The sequence below is a fragment of the Bufo gargarizans genome, chromosome 3 (assembly GCF_014858855.1).
Source record: "Bufo gargarizans isolate SCDJY-AF-19 chromosome 3, ASM1485885v1, whole genome shotgun sequence".
NCBI classification, from domain to species: domain Eukaryota; kingdom Metazoa; phylum Chordata; class Amphibia; order Anura; family Bufonidae; genus Bufo; species Bufo gargarizans.
In genome coordinates, this window is record NC_058082.1 from 195,668,184 (window position 1) to 195,685,772 (window position 17,589).

Sequence of the window (17,589 nt, forward strand, 5' to 3'; positions counted from 1 at the left end):
AAAAATAGGCCTTGACCTTGTTTCTGTGGTGCAGTGTTGACACTGCGGGCACCACCACTGAAGGATCCATTTGATGTGCTGCTACAAAATTTTTTTTGTTTTTTTTTGCTTGTGGAGCAGTGTTGCCACTACCATGCAAAATATTGTCCCAGTGGGCTAAAGACAAATACTTTCCCTGGTCTTAAGAGCTGCTCCACATGTCCATGGTGGCATGCACCTTGTTGCATACAGACAATTCCTAGGAGAAGCCCACGTGTGAGTAAAAGACAGGGATGTTTTTTTTTTTCTTTTTTTGAGAAATAATGGAGGACAATGTGGAACTTGACAATACAATTTTAAACAATTTTGGTGAAGGCAGTGTGGAACCTGAAGACAAAAGAATTTTAACAATTTTGGTAAAGGCAATGTGGAACATAAAATGTGATGACAAAAGTGTTATGCACCATAAACTAATACTAATGAAAACTAAAAGTCGGCCCTCAAATATCAAGCCCTCACACAGCTCTATAGAGAGAAAAATAAAAAAGTTATTGGTCTTGGGATGCAGCGATGAGAAAACATTCATTTTTAGTGTGCAAAAGTAGTAAAACATAAAAACTTTATTATAATCACTTATATAGCACTGACATATTCCATAGCGCTTTACGGACATTACCATCAAGCTGTCCCCAATGGGGCTCACAATCTAAGGTCCCTATCAGTATCTCTTTGGAGTGTTGGAGGAAACCGGAGTACCTGGAGGAAACCCACGGGGAGAACATACAAACTTCATGCAGATGTTGTCCTTGGTCAGATTTAAACCCAGAACACCACCGCCACCGTGCTGCCTTTATATATTTGGCATTGCTGTAATTGTAGTGACCCAGAGAGTAAAGTTATCATGTTATTTATGATGAAAAATGAGCGCAAAATTTATAATGTAAAAACTCAATCACAGTATTGCTGTTTTTTCCCATTCCCCTCAAAAAGAGGTAATAACAGCTAATCAGTAAGTTATGTGTATGCTAAAATGGTCCAATTTAAAACTACAACTTGTCCCACAACAAACAAACCCTCATACGGGTATATTGATAAAAAAAATTAGAAAAGTTATAGCTCTTGGAATGCGAAAAAAAGGAGAAAAAATAATAATAATTTGGTCATTAAGGTCCAAAACAGGCATTAATAATCGCCCCTTAAAGAGTAACTACACTTTTTGAAAGTTTTAATATGTCATAGGAACATACCAAAAAGTGTTTATCGGCGGGGGTCCCAATGCTAAGACCCCTGCTGATTGCTATGAGGAGTTAGAAGCAGCCAAGTGCTGCTTCTCCTCACTGTTGAGCATGAGACTGAAGACAATTTCAATGGAAAGTCTATGGGCCAGATTTATCATTAGCTCAAGTCAGAATAATGGAGTGAAAAAGTCGCAAATTTTTGCGCAATCACTAAAACTGCGCAAAAATTTGCGACTTTTTTCTGCTCTGCACTATGCTCGCCAGTTTTCTGAAAGTGGGCGTGTTTTCTTATGTAAATTAATCTCTAGACAGATTTACTATTGTGACTATTTAAAAAGTCGCAAAAAAGTCGCAAAAAAGTCGCAAAAAATTGCGCAATTTCACTCCAGTGAGGACCATGCTTATCTTATGAAACTTTTTAATAGAACATGCGACTTTTTCATAAAGACATGCGACTTTTTCGTAAAGATGTGCGACTTTTGTAAAGCTGCTTACTGACAGATAAACTGCTACCGTCAAACCACATTTATTACAGTCTTAAAGGGCCGTTCATAAATCTGACTTGGCTAAAACTGACTTTAGCCATATGTGAAAGTGGAGTGAGCTGTCAGAGTAATGATAAATCTGGCCCTATGAGTCTTCAGTCTTGCACTCAGCAGCCAGGGACAACGTATGGCCCTCCACAGATTAGTTGATTGCCGGTCAGCTTCAATCTTAATCCCTTAACCCCTTAAGGACTTGGCCATTTTTTGCAAATCTGACCAGTGTCACTTTAAGTGCTCATAACTTTAAAACACTTTGACTTATCTAGGCCATTCTGAGATTCTTTTTTCGTCACATATTGTACTTCATGACACTGGTAAAATGAAGTCAAAAAAATATTTTTTTTAGCAAAAAAAACAATACCTAATTTACCAAAAATTTAGAAAAATTTGCAAATTCTAAAGTTTCAATTTCTCTACTTCTGTAATACATAGCAATACCCCCAAAAATTGTGATGACTTTACATTCCCCATATGTCTACTTCATGTTTGAATTATTTTGGGAATGATATTTTATTTTTTGGGGATGTTACAAGGCTCAGAAGTTTAGAAGCAAATCTTAAAAAATTTGAGAAATTTACAAAAACCCAATTTTTAGGGACCACTACAGGTCTGAAGTCACTTTGCAAGGCTTACATAATAGAAACCACCCAAAAATGACAACATTCTATAAACTACACCCCTCAAGGTATTCAAAACTGATTTTACAAATTTTGTTAACCCTTTAGGTGTTGCACAAGAGTTATTGGCAAATGGCGATGAAATTTGAGAATTTCATTTTTTTGCCTAATTTTCCATTTTAACCCATTTTTTCCACTAACAAAGCAAGGGTTAACAGCCAAACAAGACAGTATCTTTATTGCCCTGACTCTGCTGTTTACAAAAACACCCCATATGTAGTCGTAAACTACTGTACGGCCACACAGCGGGGCGTAGAGTGAAAGGAGCGCTGTTTGTTTTTTGGAGGGCTGATTTTTATGGACCGGTTTTTTGACACCATATCCCATTTGAAGCCCCCTGATGCACCCCCAGATTATAAACTCCATAAAAGTGACCCCATCTAAGAAACTACACCCCTCAAGGTATTCAAAACTGATTTTACAAACTTTGTTAACCCTTTAGGTGTTGCACAAGATTTAATGGAAAATAGAGATACAATTTCAAAATTTAACTTTTTTGGCAGATTTTCCATTTTTTTTTTTTTTTTCCAGTTACAAAGCAAGGGTCAACAGCCAAACAAAACTCATTATTTATGGCCCTAATTCTGTAGTTTACAGAAACACCCCATATGTGGTCATAAACCGCTGTACGGGCACACAGCAGGGCGCAGAAGGAAAGGAATGCCATACGGTTTTTGGAAGCCAGATTTTGCCGGACTGTTCTTTTTGACACCATGAAGCCCCCCTGATGCACCCCTAGAGTATAAACTCCAAAAAAGTGACCCCATTTTAGAAACTACGGGATGGGGTGGCAGTTTTGTTGGTACTAGTTTAGGTCACATATGATTTTTGGTTGCTCTATATTACACTTTTAGTGCGGCAAGGTAACGTGAAATAGCTTTTTTGGCACGTTTTTTTTTGTTGTTATTTACAACATTCATCTGACAGGTTAGATCATGTGGTAATTTTATAGAGCAGGTTGTCACGGACGCGGTGATACCTAATATGTATACCATTTTTTTTGTTTATGTAAGTTTTATACAATGACTTCATTTTTAAAACCAAAAAAAATGTATTAGTGTCTCCATAGTCTAAGAGCCATAGTTTTTTCAGTTTTTAGGCGATTATCTTAAGTAGGCTCTCATTTTTTGCGGGATGAGATCACGGTTTGATTGGCACTATTTTCGGGTGCATATGACTTTTTGATCGCTTGCTATTACACGTTTTATGACGTAAGATGACAAATAAATTGCTTTTTTTACACCATTTTTATTTTTATTTTTTAGGTCATGTGATATTTTTATAGAGCCGGTCAATACGGATGCGGCGATACCTAATATGCATACTTTATTTTTATTTATGTAAGTTTTACACAATGATTTCATTTCATCGATTATCTTAAGTAGGGTATGATTTTTGCGGGATGAGATGACGGTTTGATTGGTACTATTTTGCGACTTTTTTAATCACTTTTATTACCTTTTTTGGGAAGTAAGGTGGGCAAAATCATAATTTTCTCATAGTTTTTATTTTTTTATTTTTATGGCGTTCACCGTGCGGGGAAAGTAACATGACCGTTTTATAGATCAGGTCTTTACGGACGCGGCGATACCTATTATGTGTAGTGTATTTTATTTTTTTTATTTTTATTCAGTGATAAATGTATTTTTATTTTTCTTAAGTTTTTTCACTTTAAAAAAAAAATAAAATTGACCGGGACCCACTTGGTTCTTGAAGATCCAGTGGGTCTGATGTCTGTATAATACAGTACAGTACCCTATATAGGACCCAGTGGCACAGTTTTTTTTGTTATTTACAACATGCATCTGACAGGTTAGATCATGTGGCATTTTTATAGAGCAGGTTGTCACGGACGCAGCGATACCTAATATGTATACAATTGTTTTATTTATGTAAGTTTTACACAATGATTTCATTTTTGAAAACAAAACAAAAAAAAAACATGTTTTAGTGTCTCCATATTCTGAGAGCCATAGTTTTTTCAGTTTGTGGTTGATTATCTTAGGTAGGGTCTCATTTTTTGCGGGATGAGATGACGGTTTGATATTTTGGGGTGCATATGACTTTTTGATCGCTTGCTATTACACTTTTTGTGATGGAAGGTGACAAAAAATGGTTTATTTAACACAGTTTTTATTTTCAATTTTTTTACGGTGTTCATCTGAGGGGTTAGGTCATGTGATATTTTTATAGAGCCGGTCGATACAGACTCGGAGATACCAAATATGTATACTTTTTATTTATTTATGTAAGTTTTACACAATAACAGCTTTTTTAAAATAAAAAAAAATGATGTTTTAGTGTCTCCATATTCTGAGCCATAGTTTTTTTATTTTTTGGGCGATTGTCTCAAGTAGAGGCTCATTTTTTGCGGGATGAGGGGACGGTTAGATTGGCACTATTTTTGTGGGCGCGTACCTTTTTCATAGCTTGCTGTTGTACTTTTGTGATGTAAGGTGACAAAATAATGGTTTATTTAGCACAGTTTTTTTTTTTTTTTTAACTGTGTTCATCTGAGGGGTTAGGTCATGTGATATGTTTATAGCAGAAGAAAAAACCACCGCGGCACTCACCACTGGTCACAAAGTTGCTGTTTGCAGTTTATTTTTCAAATACACATCGTGGACGCGGACAGGACACAGGTGAATGAACAGGCTACGGCTGTGTTGCGCTTTGTCAAGCCCCCTGTGACGTGAAGGAGGAGGGGGCTAAAAATACCCCCATCTCTTGCACGTCACTGGTTACAATTAAAGAGGTATAGGGGGCGTGGCCTGCACGCTGATGGCACCGGTCACATAACGCGTCTGCTCCGGACATAACATTCTTCCAGCGGCTCACAGTTACTACCGCTGAGGTATTTCTCATCTCCTAGAAGCCTAATATCCTGCCTTAGCCATGGGGAAAGTCAGGAGGCGTCCTGCCCCGGCCAAACTGACTGAATTCATTGGCAAAGCAGCACCGGCCGATTCTGGACAGAGAGGGACACCATCTCCGGCCGGCACGCCGGCCTCTCAGGCAGCAACGCCAGTGCCATCTACGTGTTACTCTGCTGATAAGCATGGGACTGAGAGGGAAGCCCTCGATTCCACACATCTAACAGCAGACATGCGCTCCATGCTGGAGAGCTTACGTTCCTCTATGAAATAGGACATGCTGGGGCTTCTAAAGGACCTCAGAACGGATATACAGAGCATTGGGGGGCGCACGTCCCACATGGAGACCAAAATGGCCGAATTCGCCTCCTCCCACAACACTCTGATAGATGCCCATGAGGCTATGGAGGAAGAGATAGCCAAATTAACGGCTAAACTTCAGGACCTGCAAGACAGACATAGGCGGAATAACGTCAGAATTTGCGGAATTCCAGAGTCTGTGGAAGCGAATGAGCTGGAGCATTTTTTGCAACAACTTATTAAAGCCGCACTGCCTGAAACCACGGAAAGGGACTTGATTATAGACCGTATCCACAGAGTGCCTAAGCCTAAGGGTCTCGATCCATCTCTGCCACGTGATACTATTGCCAGGATCCACTTCTACACCGTCAAAGATGCGTTCCTGAGAGTCCTGAGGCAAAATGCGACTCCGACTGAGGACTTTAAAGGTATCGCGGTCTATGCAGACCTCTCGGCAGCTACCCTCGCAAAAAGAAGGGAGTTTGCCCCGATAACAGCTACTCTATGGCAGCATCAAATAAAGTATCGCTGGGGGTTCCCAGTGAAGTTACTGGTCACTTATAATGGCGGCTTGCAGATCTTCAACTCACCGCAAGGGGCGGTAAAGCGCCTGAGCGAATGGGGTATCATGAGTGAAGATAATCACAAAGCAAAGGAGCCCACCTCACGTCCAGACAGGATTCCTCCAGATTGGGACGTTGCTTGATTTGTGAGTTTCTTCCGACAAGGGGTAGTCGATTGACTGATCACATTGTCCAATGTTAGTCCGTAGTAAGGAGCTAAGTTTGTTTCTTTGTTTTTGCCCCTACTGGACTTGTTCTATTGGTCCCTAGACCTACATCTATCTGGTCGGGCCAGTTAGGCCTTAATGATCACACTACAGTTAACGTTTATTTTTCCTTTTCATTTGTTTTGTTTTACTTTTTTGTTGGTACCACTGCATATCATGTATGTAGCTAGAACTGAGTATGTGTTAGCTTCGGGGGGTTCCCATGTGACATTGAGGAATTATGCGACACAAAGTCATTCTGTACATGAGAAATGTGGCTGAAAGTATTATCCCTTAATGTGCATTGTCTGAACTCTCCATTCAGACGTACGCAACTTTGGTCAGAAGCCTCTAAAGCTAAATGTGATGTCATATTATTGCAGGAAACGCATTTGTTGGTCAAAGATGCATTCAGGTGTACACATAAAAATTTTCCAGTCTTATTTCACTCACATACTAGGAAAAAAAGGAATGCAGCGGTTCTTATTGGGGTAAAGTCTGCAATCACCTTTTCCTTTAAGAAATGTGCAACTGACTCGGCGGGGAGATATGTCATTTTACTGTGTACGTTGGATAGTAAACAGTTCACTTTGGTGTCTGTTTATGCCCCTAATGTCGGACAGGTGGCCTTCTGCAGGAGGCTGTTCAACAAAGTGGAGAAATTGGCGAAAGGGGAGGTCATAATGGGAGGAGATTTCAACATCCCGGTGAATGCAACACTGGATTTTAAGTCTGCACAAGGGTGTCGTCGCGCAGCGCTTCAATCTACGCTGTATGAGTCTGCGTTTCATGATATTTGGCGCTACCAGCATAGTAATGAGCGTGACTTTACGTTTATGTCTACTGCACACCTATCTCAATCTCGCATTGATTACATTCTAGTCTCTAAAAGCCTCCTGCATAGGGTCGTACGGTCCGACATTGGGGGAGCAACCTGGTCAGACCACGCTCCAGTTAGCATTGTTATAGATGACGGGGTTCCTGCCCTACCCAGACCACAGTGGAGAATGAACACCTATTTGCTAAAAATGTCCAGATAGGGTCAAAAGGATTACAGACACTATGCAGGAATTTCTGGCATTTAATGATCTCCCTGACATCATTGTCAATACTCTTTGGCTCATGCACAAGGCATTTATGAGAGGGGTCCTGCTGCAGCTAGCGGCGAGAGTGAATAGAAGCTGATATCAGGCAATACAGGATGCCCTTACTCGCTTGCAGAATGCGGAACAATGTCATAAAATGAATAATAAGCACATTACGTTAGCAGCTCTTCAGGAGTGTAGATCTGCACTGAGATCTATCCTACTCTACCGACAAGAACTAGGGATGAAACGGTTGCAGTCCAACTTTTATCATGCAGGGGATAGAGCAGGGGCGCTTTTGGCACGCAGATTGAAAAACAATAAGGCCGCGGCTAGAATAACTAGCTTAAAATACAAAGATGAAGTATTTACCCACCCACAAGAAATAACTGATGCCCTCGCGTCGTATTATTCCTCCCTATATAATTTACGAGCGGACAGTAACACCGTACAACCATCCACAGAGAAAATTTCTGCGTATCTAGACTCCCTTAAGCTACCCAGAATCGCCGCAGAAGAACTATGCGGTCTCAATAGGCGATTCTCCCCAGAAGAGATCTTAAAAACCATTAATGCCACTCCGTCTAACAAGGCCCCTGGACCTGACGGTTTTCCAGTGGAATATTATAAAACGTTTCACTCAACACTACTCCCCTATTTAACTAAACTATATAACTCATTTCTGCTATCGGGGAATATCCCCCCAGAAATGCTTAAAGCCACTGTAGTCACCCTGCCTAAGCCAGGGAAATCTCCGGACGCCCCTGAAAACTTCAGACCAATCTCCCTACTGAATGCTGATCTCAAGCTGTTTGCTAAGTTACTCGCCACTCGTCTCAGCACTGTATTACCAGCCTTGATTAATCAGGACCAGGTTGGCTTTGTGCCAGGCAGACAATGCAGGGATGGTACTAGGAAAATGATAGACCTGATCTAATTTGCAGGCTGGTCCAGGGCCCCCTCGATCTTTGTATCCTTAGACGCTGAAAAAGCGTTCGACAGAGTGCACTGGGGGTTCCTGGACCAGACTCTTAGGAAATTTGGGTTTGAGGGCCATTTCCTGCAAGCTATATTGGGGCTATACACGGCGCCAAGCACGAACGTTCTGGCTTCAGGTTTTTTGTCTGCTCCTTTCTCAATTACCAATGGGACTAGGCAGGGGTGCCCACTGTCACCGCTGATATTCGCGCTAGTGATGGAACCTATAGCTGAGAAAATGCGTAGCTGTGCGCGGATGTCAGGGATTGCAGTGGGGAAGTATTCACACTGCATTTGATTGTATGCTGATGATGTCATTCTGACGCTTGCTAACCCGTTAATTTCCTTAGCAGCTGCATTGGAAATTTTGGATCAGTATTCATCCGTATCATATTATAAGCTGAATGTTAGTAAAACCAATGTACTCTCAATTAATGTACCTGCTAGCATGCATCAGGTTCTTAGTGTCGGATATCCTTTCAACTGGGCATCTGAATCAATAAGATATTTGGGAGTGGAGCTATCCAGCTCGTTACCAAGCATGATTTCGCTTAATCATAAGCTGTTTAAGTCTGAACTGCAAAAAGACTACTCCAAATATGGCAAAGGGTTACTTTCATGGATAGCTAAAATTAACGTAGTAAAGATGCTGGTGCTCCCAAAGATCTTGTACATGTTCAGATGTATCCCGTTGAAATTCCCTAGGGCCTATATTAAACAGTTGCAGGATGACATGATGGGGTTCATATGGGGAGGCTCTCATCCCAGGATCAGTAAGAGGGTGTTATTTCCAGCTCTCAGGAAGGGGGTGATTGGGGGTCCCTGACCTCTACAGTTATTATATGGCTAACTTACTGGACCAGTCAATGGAATGGTGGTCTCCATCTTCGCCACATAAATGGTTAACAATTGAGGAGTTTTATGTCAAAAGGAGATCTTTGAAGTTGCTGCTGGCAGCGTATCTACTGAAACCTTTTGTTTTCCCCTTGCCATTAGATACGATGCAAGCTTCTATATTTGCCTGGGCCCATGCATTCAAAGATAAAAACCCTTCTCTATAGGGATGAAACAGTTTCCTACATCAGTCATTGAGTACCACATCCCCACGCTTCAACTTACAAGTTGGCTAAACTGTGGGATAGATACTTTGGGGAGCCTGTTTGAGCAGTCTGTCTTATGTTCCTTTGAATCCTTGCACTCTAGCTTTAACTTACCTAACTCTGTATCTTACCAATATCTTCAGATCCGTCACTTTCTTTCATCACTCAATTTAGATATAACAGTAAATGAGCGAGATCTACTTAGCAAGATTCTCAGTGCGGGGGCCCATCCTCATTCCAGCCTCTCTTATTGGTATTCTCTTATACAGTCATCAGAAGGGGAAGTTAAGAAACCCTTCATGTATAGGTTGGAGACTGAAATGGGGAAAGAATTTACGCTGGATGAATAGACTGACGCTTTATTTTGGTCCATAAAATCCTCGAAATGCATAAATCATGCTGAGCAGAATAGAAAAATCCAACTGAGGATGGTACCTCACCCCAAACAGATTAGCTCATACCAATCCGGATTACTCACCATTGTGTTGGAGAGGGTGCGGGCAGGTCGGCGCGCCGTATCATATGTGGTGGAGCTGCACTGCCCTAACTCATTTCTGGGTGTCAGTGTCAAAAATAATGGAAGAGGTTACAGGGCTCACGAGGATACTGACTCCGGAGTTGGCGATTCTTGGCATTGGTCTAGGAGACATACCTAATGATAGCAGGAGCATAGTAGCTCATATTCTCTCAGCAGCTAAAAAAGTAATTGCTCGTCAATGGAAAGGTTTACAGTCCCCATCAACTAGCGAAGTCGTTGGTTTGGTTAATTATCATATGCAGTGCGAGTTCATCTTTGCCTCCTCTATGAAAACTAGAATAGCAATACACAACACATGTGCTGGATAGCCAGAGTAACCATATGCGGTCCCACTCCCGCACTACCTGCTCTAGATTTGAGGTATATGTGTAATGTACATCTGCGCTTGAGGCGTATTTTCTTGCTATAATATGTAAGATGTGATAGACCTAGTGGTTGCACATGCTGCATACTCTGTGTATTCTTGTATACACATTTGGGTACCTTCTGTTATTCTTTATTTTGTATGTAATATTATTTATGCTCAATATGCATAATTTGTAAGCTGTCTTATTCACGATATACCACTCAATAAAAAAAATTATTGATTAAAAAAACAATTTAAGAGGTATAGAAAACATGTGTGCTAAAACCAATCAAATGAAAACAGCTAAGTACTTTTTGTAATTTAACCCTAGAGGGCCCATGGCTTGTGTTTTGATTATCCGTGCAGCTTCTCTCTGCAGGAGAATGCGTTTTCTGTCCCCCCCCTCTCATGGGGGTGTGGACCACTTCAATACCCGCACATTTCAAAATGTCACTGTTCCCCGCATGTTCATTATGTATATGCTCAATTAATCTAGTTGCTCCATTTCTGGTAATAATAGATTTTTTGTGTTCCCTAAAACGTACATATAGGCACCTGTGTGTCTTTCCAATGTAAAATCTCCCGCATGGGCACAAAATCGCATACACAACATATTGGGTCTTACAGTGTATAAATTGTTTAACTATCATCATAACTACTATATCACTGACAGAGCCCCACCATGAAGGTTCGGGATCCAAGTGTTTTATGTGCTCCAGTGACTGCATAGGCACATGTAGCAGTGCCGGTTGCGTTCTTTTCTCTCATTGCATGTGATATGTTTATATAGCCGGTCGATACGCACGTGACGATACCTAATAGGTCTATTTTTTTTTCCCTATTTTTTACCAATTTCTTTTTACTTTATTTGGGAAAAATTACGTTTTTGCGTTTTTGTTTATTTTTACTTGAAACTTTAAATTTTTTGGGGGGAAAACTTTATTTTTTCAACTTTTTTTTTCCACTTTATTTTTTGTCCCACTTTGGGACCTGAACTTTTGGGGGTCTGATCCTTTACAATGCATTCCAATACTTCTGTATTGGAATGCATTGGCTGTATGAGTAATACAGTGAGTATTGCTCATATAGCTTCCGGCCTGTGAGATCCAGGGGACTGGATCTCACAGGCTCATCACCGGAAGGCAGCGCAGATGCCTCAGGAAGGCATCACGCTGCCTTCCATGCCATCGGGTCCCCCCCACAGCACTACAGGGACCCAATGGCACCGCCGATCACCGCCGCTGCATAAGGTAAAAGCCGCAAACCGCAGGTCTGAATTGACCTGTGGTTTGCGGCCCCCCGCGCATTTAGCCGAGGTGCCTGCTCAATGATTTGAGCAGGCACTGGCTTCCGATCACCGCCCGCCGGTGATCGGAAATACACAGGGCGTACAGGTACGCCCTGTGTCCTTAAGTACCAGGACATAAGGGCGTACCTGTACGCCCTGTGTCCTGAAGAGTTTAAAGGGTTTATCCCATGACTAATGTAAAAAATGAAAATCAGACATCATATAAGACAGGACAATCTCTTTCTAACAAAGCTAGAACCAGCCCTGCACCTCACATGGATCCAGAGATCTTCCCATTCATTGCTCTGCTAGATTTATATCAAGCTGATAGCTCAAGGGGAGTGTCTTTTCTGCTGCAGCTAAGGGGGCATGTCTCAGCTCTACCTATCAAGCTAAGGGGGCGTGTCTCAGCTCTACCTATCACAGCTCAGGAGGCAGTTGAAGGATGGATATGAGCATGTGCGGCCTTCTCAGTGAGCATACTAACACAAATAGGAGGACCTCTCAGCAAAATATATGACGTTTACAATATTAGTTAGTTTAATTCCACCTTACCTCACTCCATCTCACTAAGCAGGACAGAGAAATAAGAAAAATAACAGCAGGTGGCGCTATACAGATACATGCTGTTTGAAAACTGTAAAATATTTTTCGTAGCACAACCCCTTTAAATAGGCTGTTTTAATTAGTGTTTCAAACTTTGTATTACACAGATACGTTTTTTTTCTTTAACCCCTTCAGTACCTAGCCACATTTCACCTTAAATCCCAGGCAGATTTTTGCAAATCTGACGTGTCACTTTATGTGGTGATAACTTTAAAACGCTTTTACTTATCCAAGCCATTCTGAGATTGTTTTCTCCTCACATATTGTACTTCAATACAGTGGCAAATTTGAGTCAAAATATTTCACGTACGGGCACACAGGGCGCAGAAGGAAAGGAACACCATATGTTTTTTGGAAGGCAGATTTCACTGGGATCATTTTAAGTTGCCATGTCACATTTGAAGACCACCTGATGCACCCCTAGAGTAGAAACTCCAAAAAAAGACCCTACATGTGTACTACAGTGAGTGGTACACAAACAGGTTGCCTAGGAGACCCAGCCTGAGGCTGGATCTCCTCGGCACCCATAGAAGGCAGCCTCTGCATGGCATCGCATTGGGTCCCCGCCACAGCAGCGCATGGCATCGCATTGGGTCCCCGCCACAGCAGCGCGTGGACTCGATACGCTGCTTCACCTGCCGCAAACCACTTCTATGTCGCGGTTAGTGCGGACCGCGGCATAGAAGAGGTTAATCCGGCGGATACAGCAGGGGCCCGGCTATCGGGGACTGCCAGACCCCTGCAGTGATCGGGCGATTCGAATATTCGCGTCCCCAACAATACTCTTCAACTGTCATATTGTAAGAATTCAAGAACTCTGCAATGTTATCTCATGAATGCTTACACCTGGAATGTGTTTACTCCTGACTTACAGTATAACCGAATAGTGTTACTTCATCAAAGATGGCATCCAAATAATGTAGATGATGTCAATATCTGCCAATAAAATCATGTAATAAGCGATATTTAATTTGTATATATGATTATTTAATATCTGGCAGTATCCTCAAATTCAACCTATGAATACAGTTGCAAGAAAAAGTATGTGAACCCTTTGGAATGATATGGATTTCTGCACATATTGGTCATATTGGTTTTTATTGAACACACCATGTAAATATTCACAGTGCAGGTGAAAAAGTATGTGAACCCTTGGATTTAATAACTGGTTGAACCTCCTTTTGGCAGCAATAACTTCAAATAAACGTTTCCTGTAGTTGCAGATCAGACGTGCACAACGGTCAGGAGTAATTCTTGACCATTCCTCTTTACAGAACAGTTTCAGTTCAGCAATATTCTTGGGATGTCTGGTGTGAATCGCTTTTTTTGAGGTCATGCCACAGCATCTCAATCTGGTTGAGGTCAGGACTCCAGAAGCTGGGCCACTCCAGAAGGCGTATTTTCTTCTGTTTAAGCCATTCTGTTGTTGATTTACTACTATGCTTTGGGTCGTTGTCCTGTTGCAACATCCATCTTCTGTTGAGCTTCAGCTGGTTGACAGATGGCCTTAAGTTCTCCTGCAAAATGTCTTGAGAAACTTGGGAATTCATTTTTCCTTTGATGATGGCAATCCGTCCAGGCCCTAACGCAGCAAAGCAGCCCCAGACCATGATGCCCCCACCACCATATGGTTTGGGGGCATCATGGTCTGGGGCTGCTTTGCTGCGTTAGGGCCTGGACGGATTGCCATCATCAAAGGAAAAATGGCATATGCCAGAGACTTTTGCAAGTCTTTAGCTGACACTCTAGGATTCTTCTTCACCTCATTGAGCAGTCTGCACTGTGCTCTTGCAGTCATCTTTACAGGACGGCCACTCCTAGGGAGAGTAGCAGCAGTGCTGAACTTTGTCTATTTATAGACAATTTGTCTTACCGTGGACTGATGAACAGCAAGGATTTTGGAGATACAACCCCTGAAAATGTGAAAATAACAAAAGAAGCCATACTTACACCTTTTCTTCCCTGCATGCTGCTTCCAGTGATGCACTTGGGTCCTCTCTGCAGCTAATCACCTTTCTGGCTGTATCAGTGAGAATCTGTGCACACAGGTCACCATGTAGCCAATCACTGATGTCAGCATGCAGCATACCAGATATCACTGTTATGCCAGTGATTGGCTGCACAGTAACCTATGTGCACGGATGATTACTGCAGCCACCAGGAAAGCAAACAGCAGTGGCGAGGACCAGCTTGGAGCGCAGCGCAGGAATTAACAGGGTAGAAAAGAGATAAGTATTGATTCAACAATAGAAAAATGAGCGAGCACTTATACACTTGGCAACCAAATTAACATATGCAGAAATTATTTATTATTAAATCCCCATAAAATTCAAGTAATAAAATTAATAAAAACTGTGTATTATAGCAGTGACATACAAAAACTACAATCACATAAACTATAGTAGATATAATAGTATAGTCGATATTGTATTGAATGATAAAATATATGATAATAAAATATTTGATACTAATCTATAGTCGATAAATTCGCTGATATAAATCACACACCAAAAACCTCAAGTATTGTCCAGGTCTTATATATGCTGTTATTGTGAAGGGGGAGGTAATTCCTCTGTGACGCTATCCCAGATTGGGAAAAGGAGTGTCACTTTAAATATTGTAGGTGTATTTCCCCATGGAACGTAATGTATTCATAAAATGTCCACAGGAATCCTGATAATGTTGGAATAAAAAGTCTCTTATGGCATCTCCTTTTAAAGTCGAGGTAAACTTTAAATCGGTATTTGGCTTACCGTCTGGTGTCTGCTGTCTCCCTGTTGCTTGAGTAGAGCTTTAAATGTCTGCCGGCTTATTTGATCGCTCCTTCCAGCAAGCTGGTTCAAATTTCGCGGGAGTTCCAAAGATCGCGGGACTTGACACTCTGTTCAACAATTTCCTTCGGTACAGCTTTTCGACGATAAAAGTAGTTGTTCCTTTACTGTAAAAATGTTTCCTTTCTCTGTATGGCCATACAGTTTTATCGGAGGCTTCTCAATACAGGTACATCACTTGTTTCACCATTTTTCTATTGTTACATTCACTTTTTAACAGAGGGTGGGGTGATTCCCTCTATATGAGCTTGCAGCACCACCCTGTAACTACTAAGGATTGAACCACTACAACCCACTACTATTTTCTGAAAGTATTGATTCAATTGCTATTTTAGATAATTTTTTGTTATTTTAGAAAAATTTGTTATTTTAGACCATTTGTGTTATTTTAGACCATTTGAAGGGGCTGCCCGAGTTTTTATTTTACTTGGACTACCCCTTAAAGGGGTGTCATGTTCTAATGTGGGTACAACCCACCCGTAGAACATCTCACAACAAAGAATACACCAAAGCTAGTATACACAGAAAAATAACAGTGAGTAGGAAACTGGATCAGCAGGTAAGGAACCAGTGGCAAGAAATACCACTGGACAAAGTGCACCGGTTTTACTTGGGGTCCAACCCAGAGAGCAGAAACCCAGTGAGCCCTGTTCTTCACAAACCCCCAGATGGTAGGGATGGTCCCGGTGCACTTGGCCACTTCCCTGCAAGCAGGCAAGCAAGCACCAGCAGTCCACACAAAGACTGGAACCCAGGCACATGTACTGGAACCCGAACACCGCACAGGACACAGTACCGACAACACACACTGGAACCAGCACACCAGTAACTGCCTGGACCCCCATGCGGAACAGATACATGGCGGTCTCAGGCAGAGCTGCTCACAGACTCGATGTCCTCCCTCCGGATAACCCAGGACCCCTCCCAGCGAGGGCATAGACAGGGGAATGTCTAGACTCCATGCAGGATGATACATGGCAGTAACAAACCAGACACGGAACAACAACCTAGACATGGCACAATGTCTGGACTCCATGCAAGATGACTCATGGCAGTCACAGACCAAACAGTAAACCGGAACAGAGAACCTAAACCGGACATAAAACCAGGAAAGGTCTTACTAGGTGGCCACAAAGACTGGGCAGAAGGAAACCCAGCTAAGGTGCATAGCTCCAGCACCCAACAAGGCTGGAGAACAACTGACTCCCTGGCTAACAGCAGAAGGATTAAATAGCACCTAGAAACCACACCCAGATGAAGACCTGTACCCCACAAGAACCAGACAGGGAAAGGGACAAGCATACAAGGAGCAGTGCACACACAGGCTACCAAAACTACACATCGCCCCTGGCAACCAGCATACACGGCATTAACCGCAGCCAGTACGCTAGAGCACAAAAGTGAGCAACATGGAACCCGTGTCACAGTGAACCACACCGAGACCGTGACAAGGGGTTGTCTCACATCAGCAAATGGCATTTATCATGTTGACAAAGTTAATACAAGGCACTTACTTAATGTATTGTTTATATTGCCTCCTTTGCTGGCTGGATTCATTTTTCCATCATATTATACACTGCTCATATGCAGGGGTTACGGTCACTACTGCAGCGCAGATACAAGGTGGCCTGGATGGGGGCTGCTATGCATGCCTATGCACACTCCCACGGTCCTGGTCACCAGAGAGGCCAGCACATTTTTCCTATAGTAAGAAAAGCACGGCCACCTCTGCTGGCCATAACCCCTTGAAATGAGCAGTGAATAATTTGATGGAAAAATGAATCAAGCCAGCAAAGGAAGCAATATGGGCAATCACAATATATTAGTAAGTGCCTTGTATTAACTTTCTCTACATGATAAATGCCATTTGCTGAAGTGAGACAACCCCTTTAATGGCTATGGACACATTTAGATAACTTTTTTTTCTTTAGAAGCATGTAGTTTTTGCTAAACTCATTTTTGTTATAGGTTTTTAGCAATAATATATCCAACCTGATGGATTTGGTTGTGGATAGCATTCTGCAGACTGTTATATATTGGAGTACATGCCAAAACAATACAAAATAAAAAAACTGTTAGAAAAATGATCTAATGGTGTACATAGCCTCTAATGAAGGACCTGATGGGTGGTGCATGATAACCTTGGCATAACACAGTGTGTCAGTTCATGGAGGATTCCTTTAATTATTTCACTCTGAAATCAATGGGACAAAATTTTAAAAATTTTTTTTTTTGTATTTACAGGGTGCCATGGTGGAAAAAAGGATTCTAGCTAAGGTGCATAGTAGATTTATTGTTTCCCTGGCATATGCATTTCAAACAAAGAATGACGTCTGCTTAGTTATGACATTAATGAATGGAGGTGACCTAAGGTAAGTTGTAACAATAATGTACAAATATACTGTTATTTATACTGTTTGTAAAATTAATATGGGT

General features: G+C 41.7%; 1 protein-coding gene across 1 annotated transcript in view; it reads left to right on the plus strand.

Moving 5' to 3' along the window:
- GRK1 (G protein-coupled receptor kinase 1) overlaps nt 1-17,589 on the plus strand; it is a 107,536-nt gene that overhangs the window by 26,073 nt on the left and 63,874 nt on the right. Inside the window, exon 2 of the mRNA XM_044285528.1 lies at nt 17,398-17,525. Coding sequence (XP_044141463.1) covers nt 17,398-17,525 — 128 coding nt within the window. The remainder of the gene's footprint in view (nt 1-17,397; nt 17,526-17,589) is intronic.